Raw genomic sequence first — 5,000 nt, forward strand, 5'->3', positions numbered from 1 at the left:
AGCGCCCAAGTGGTCACGCTGTTTGTGATGTCCACAGCGCCCAAGTGGTCACGCTGTTTGTGATGTCCACAGCGCCCAAGTGGTCACGCTGTTTGTGATGTCCACAGCGCCCAAGTGGTCACGCTGTTTGTGATGTCCACAGCGCCCAAGTGGTCACGCTGTCGGTTTGTGATGTCCACAGCGCCCAAGTGGTCATGCTTTCTTGTTTGTGATGTCCACAGCGCCCAAGTGGTCACGCTTTCTTGTTTGTGATGTCCACAGCGCCCAAGTGGTCACGCTTTCTTGTTTGTGATGTCCACAGCGCCCAAGTGGTCACGCTTTCTTGTTTGTGATGTCCACAGCGCCCAAGTGGTCACGCTTTCTTGTTTGTGATGTCCACAGCGCCCAAGTGGTCACGCTTTCTTGTTTGTGATGTCCACAGCGCCCAAGTGGTCACGCTGTTTGTTTGTGATGTCCACAGCGCCCAAGTGGTCACGCTGTTTGTGATGTCCACAGCGCCCAAGTGGTCACGCTGTTTGTGATGTCCACAGCGACCAAGTGGTCACGCTGTTTGTGATGTCCACAGCGCCCAAGTGGTCACGCTGTTTGTGATGTCCACAGCGCCCAAGTGGTCACGCTGTTTGTGATGTCCACAGCGCCCAAGTGGTCATGCTGTTTGTGATGTCCACAGCGCCCAAGTGGTCACGCTTTCTTGTTTGTGATGTCCACAGCACCCAAGTGGTCACGCTGTCGGTTCGGCAGCTCGGTCAGCGTGAAGTGAAACCATCTCCCAACTGTCGGGCATCACTGGATCGCTGAGTGGCACGGAGTGCCCGGAGGGCCATGGAACACTGTGACCCTGAGCCGTACATCTCAAAAACACACACCCTGTGCTAAAACAACGGCAACGACAACAATAACAGCAGCAGCAGCAGCAGCAGCAGCAGCAGCAGCAGCAACAACAACAATAACAATAACAACTCCAAACCATACATCTCAAAAACTAACACTGTGCTAAAACAACGGCAACGACAACAATAACAACAGCAGCAGCAGCAACAACAACAACAATAACAACTCCAAACCGAACATCTCAAAAACACGCACTCTATGCTAAAACAACGGCAATCATAACAACAACAACAACAACAACGGCAGCAGCAACAACAACAACCACAACTACAAGCCATACATCTCAAAAACACACACTCTATGCTAAAACAACGCCAACCATTGCAGCAACAGAGGCAACAGCAGCGGCAGCAACAACAACAACAACAATAACAGCTACAAGCTGTACATCTCAAAAACACACTCTATGCTAAAAGAACGGCAACCATAACAGCAACAGCAGCAACAGCAGCAACAACAATAACAACTCCAAACCGTACATATTAAAAACACACACTCTATGCTAAAACAACGGCAACCATAACAGCAACAGCAGCAACAGCAGCAACAGCAAAACGCCAAAGACACGTCCATGCTGGTTGCTGATCGTCACTCATGAGAACAGTGAGTGCTTTCTTTACAAAATTCTGTGATATACAGAAAGAGGTCGGTCTATGAACAAAAAAATTTGTCCGTGATCATTTTTTTTTTGGGGGGGGGGGGTAACCAGTGTGCCTACATCACTGATGGAATCAGTGCGAATACTGAAAAAAACAACAACAAAACAAACAACAAACATCCACACCTTGTGATCAGATTTTATAAACTTCTCTCTGTGCTGAACGCTACAGATGATCTGCTGGTTATGAGTGCTTGAAAAGAACGACGACCCGTGCTGAGTGCTAGTGACAAACAAGAAAAAAAGCCGCCCCCCCCCCCCACCACCTCTCTCTCTCTGCAGACAGACAGACAGACACACACCACCACCCTTCTTCCCCCCCCCACCCCCACCCCACACACAACAGGACAACCACCGCCACCACAACCACCACCACCCACCCACCACCACCACCCACCACCACTCACCACCCACCACCACCACCCACCACCACCACCCACAACCACCACCACCCACCACTACCACCACCACCCACAACCACCACCAAGCCCCCCGTGCTCCCCCCTCCCTCCCTCCCTCCAACCCGCACCCTCCCCCCACACACCTCCCACCAAACCCGAAGATGCAGAAGAAGTACGCGTGCATGCGGTACCTTCACAGCAGGATCACAGTGTACCATGCCTGCAAGATCGACCTCCGTCACTCCAAGGCGCTCCACAGCTGTGTCACCTGCCGCCTCCTTCACCTGGGCCTCCCTTGCTCCGCCATCCACTATGGGGTCTGCCAGGCCGTGTCTGGCGCCGCCCCTACCCCAAAGACAGCCCCTACCTCCAAACACTCGGGGCTCAAGCCGGTATCGGCTCAAAAGTCCAAACCCATATCTGTCCCGGCGGCCAAACCAGTACCAGTACCGGTACCGGTACCCGCACCCCTTCCGAAACCGGTACTGGGGCAACAGAAATCTGGTAAACCCGAGTCGGGACTGTCTGTGGAGACGGTGTCGGGTCACGGTCCTAAACCGGTCTTGGTGCAAAGACCCAAACCGGCTGCTTCAGTCGTACCGGTTCCGGTTATCCCTGTCGGAAAGAAGAGCTCTCCTCAAGCTGTTGACATGGTGAATAACAACACTTGGCCACTACCCACTCCTAAACCGGCACAGCTCCAACCCAGCCCCAAACCAGTTCAACCCAACTCAGGATACTCGAACCTTGGACCAACTCGTACAGGAATGCAAACGCCAGTCCCCCAAAGCGGACCAGGTCTAAGTGTGAGAGGGGGAGGAGGGGGCCAAGCAGCCAAAATGGTGATACACAGCGTTCAACCGGCAACACCGGTTGTGGTGAGGACCAGTTCAGAAGGTAGTGTGACTCTTCCCGGAGGCGGTGTACTCGTTCGGACCGGTGCCGAAACCGGTACCGGAACACCCTCAACCAGCATCCCTGTTAGACCTGGTTCAGAAACCGGAACTGGATTACTCAGAGGCGGTGGACCAGCTACTACTACTACTGGGGATCAAACCCAGCCTGGAATCGCCGGTGCCAGCGACGTAGATCTCAACGCGAATACTGTAGACGGTGCGCGAACAGCCACAGATAGTATGCCGGTTAGGAACCCTACCCAAGACGGTGCAGAACAGAGTCAGAGTGGGGACGGCAGGCAGGTCAGTATCAGGACACCGGTTCGGGTGGCGGTGTCCCGACCAGCCTCTGTGCCCGGCTGTGGTGGCCGCAGTAGGTCCTTCCCGTTTTCTCCAGAGGATGAGGAAGAAGAGGAGGATTTTCCAGCGTTCCCCGTCAGCCTTGCCGACAGAACACAGGTAAAGTGTGTGTGTGTGTGTGTGTGTGTGTGTGTGTGTGTGTGTGTGTGTGTGTGTGGAAGAGTGGGTGGTTGAACCTGCATTTCTTTCTGTCTCTGTCTCTGTTTCTCTCTGTTTCTCTCTCTGTGTTTCTGTGTGTTAAGTCTGTTTCTGTCCATCTCTCTCTCTCTCTCTCTCTCTCTCTCTGTGTCTCTCTCTTGTTTGTCTCTCAGTGTTTCTGTCTCTCTGTGTCTGTTATCCAGTCTCTGTCTCTGTATTTGTCTCTGTCAGCACCCTCCCCGCCCCCTCTCTCTGTGTCTCAGTCTGTCTGTGTCCCTCTCTCTCTCTCTTTCACTTTCTTTCTCTCTCTGTCCCTCCTCCCCTCTCTCTGTGTCCCTCGCTCTCTCTCTGTGTCCCTCCCCCTCTCTGTCTCCGTCTCTCTCTCACTCTCTTTCACTTTCTCTCTCTGTCCCTCCCTCTCTCGCTCTCTCTCTGTGTCCCTCCCCCTCTCTGTCTCCGTCTCTCTCTCACTCTCTTTCACTTTCTCTCTCTCTCTCTGTCCCTCCCCCTCTCTCTCTCTGTGTCCCTCCCCCCCTCTCTCTCTCTGTCGCTCCCTCTCTCGCTCTCTCTCTGTCTCTCCCTCTCTGTCTCCGTCTCTCTCTCACTCTCTTTCACTTTCTCTCTCTCTCTGTCCCTCCCCCTCTCTCTCTCTGTCCCTCCCCCTCTCTCTCTCTCTGTCCCTCCCCCTCTCTCTCTCTGTCCCTCCCCCTCTCTCTCTCTCTGTCCCTCCCTCTCTCGCTCTCTCTCTCTGTCTCTCCCTCTCTGTCTCCGTCTCTCTCTCTCACTCTCTTTCACTTTCTCTCTCTCTGTCCCTCTCCCCCTCTCTCTCTGTGTCCATCCCTCTCTCTCACTTTCTCTCTCTCTCTGTCCCTCTCTCTCTCTGTCTGTCGCTCTCTGTCCCTCCCTCTCTCTTTCTCTCTGACCCTCCCTCTCTCTCTCTCTCTGTCCATCCCTCTCTCTCACTGTCTCTCTCACTCTCTCTTTCTCTTTCTCTCTGTCCCCCCTCCACCCACCCACCCACCCTCTCTGTCTCTCTGTTCCTCCCTCTGTCTGTCTTGTGAAGCAGACACACTGAAACCTGATGTGGTGTCGCTCATCTCTGTCCCTCTCTCCCCCCGTTGAGCTGTTCCCCTCCAACAATGTACACAAAGACCACGTTGTGAACTTGGGTCATCATTTTGTCCATGATGACGTTAGTCCGAATGAATTCTTAAAACGAATGCATTGGTTCGTATCGACGGGCGCCATAGCCGAATAGTTAAAGCGTTGGACTTTCGATCTGAGGGTCCTGGGTTCGAATCACGGTGACGTCGCCTGGTGGGTAAAGGGTGGAGATTTTTACGATCTCCCAGGTCAACATATGTGCAGACCTGCCAGTGCCTGAACCCCCTTCGTGTGTATATGGAAGCATAAGATCAAATACGCACGTTAAAGATCCATGTCAGCGTTCGGTGGGTTATGGAAACAAGAACATACCCCGCATGCACACCCCCGAAAGCGGAGTATGGTTGCATACATGGCGGGGTAAAAAACGGTCATACACGTAAAAGCCCACTCGCGTGTATACGAGTGAACTTGGGAGTTGCAGCCCACGAACACAGAAGAAGAATTGGCTGGTACCTATAAGCAGACAGCACACCTGCTGTTTGTGCCATC

General features: G+C 53.4%; 1 protein-coding gene and 1 long non-coding RNA gene across 6 annotated transcripts in view; both read left to right on the forward strand.

Moving 5' to 3' along the window:
* Positions 1 to 1,335, forward strand: part of LOC143288819 (uncharacterized) — an 18,811-nt gene extending 17,476 nt beyond the window's left edge. For all 3 annotated transcript variants that reach the window (XR_013056141.1, XR_013056139.1, XR_013056140.1), the window contains exon 4: positions 711 to 1,335. This is a non-coding gene — a long non-coding RNA (uncharacterized LOC143288819). The remainder of the gene's footprint in view (positions 1 to 710) is intronic.
* A 742-nt stretch (positions 1,336 to 2,077) lies between these two features.
* The window catches only part of LOC143288820 (uncharacterized), a 36,457-nt gene continuing 33,534 nt past the window's right edge, over positions 2,078 to 5,000 (forward strand). For all 3 annotated transcript variants that reach the window (XM_076597459.1, XM_076597458.1, XM_076597457.1), the window contains exon 1: positions 2,078 to 3,305. In XM_076597459.1, the coding sequence (XP_076453574.1) occupies positions 2,112 to 3,305 (1,194 nt within the window). In that variant the 5' untranslated portion in view covers positions 2,078 to 2,111. The remainder of the gene's footprint in view (positions 3,306 to 5,000) is intronic.

This window comes from Babylonia areolata, chromosome 13 (genome assembly GCF_041734735.1).
Source record: "Babylonia areolata isolate BAREFJ2019XMU chromosome 13, ASM4173473v1, whole genome shotgun sequence".
NCBI lineage: Eukaryota > Metazoa > Mollusca > Gastropoda > Neogastropoda > Buccinidae > Babylonia > Babylonia areolata.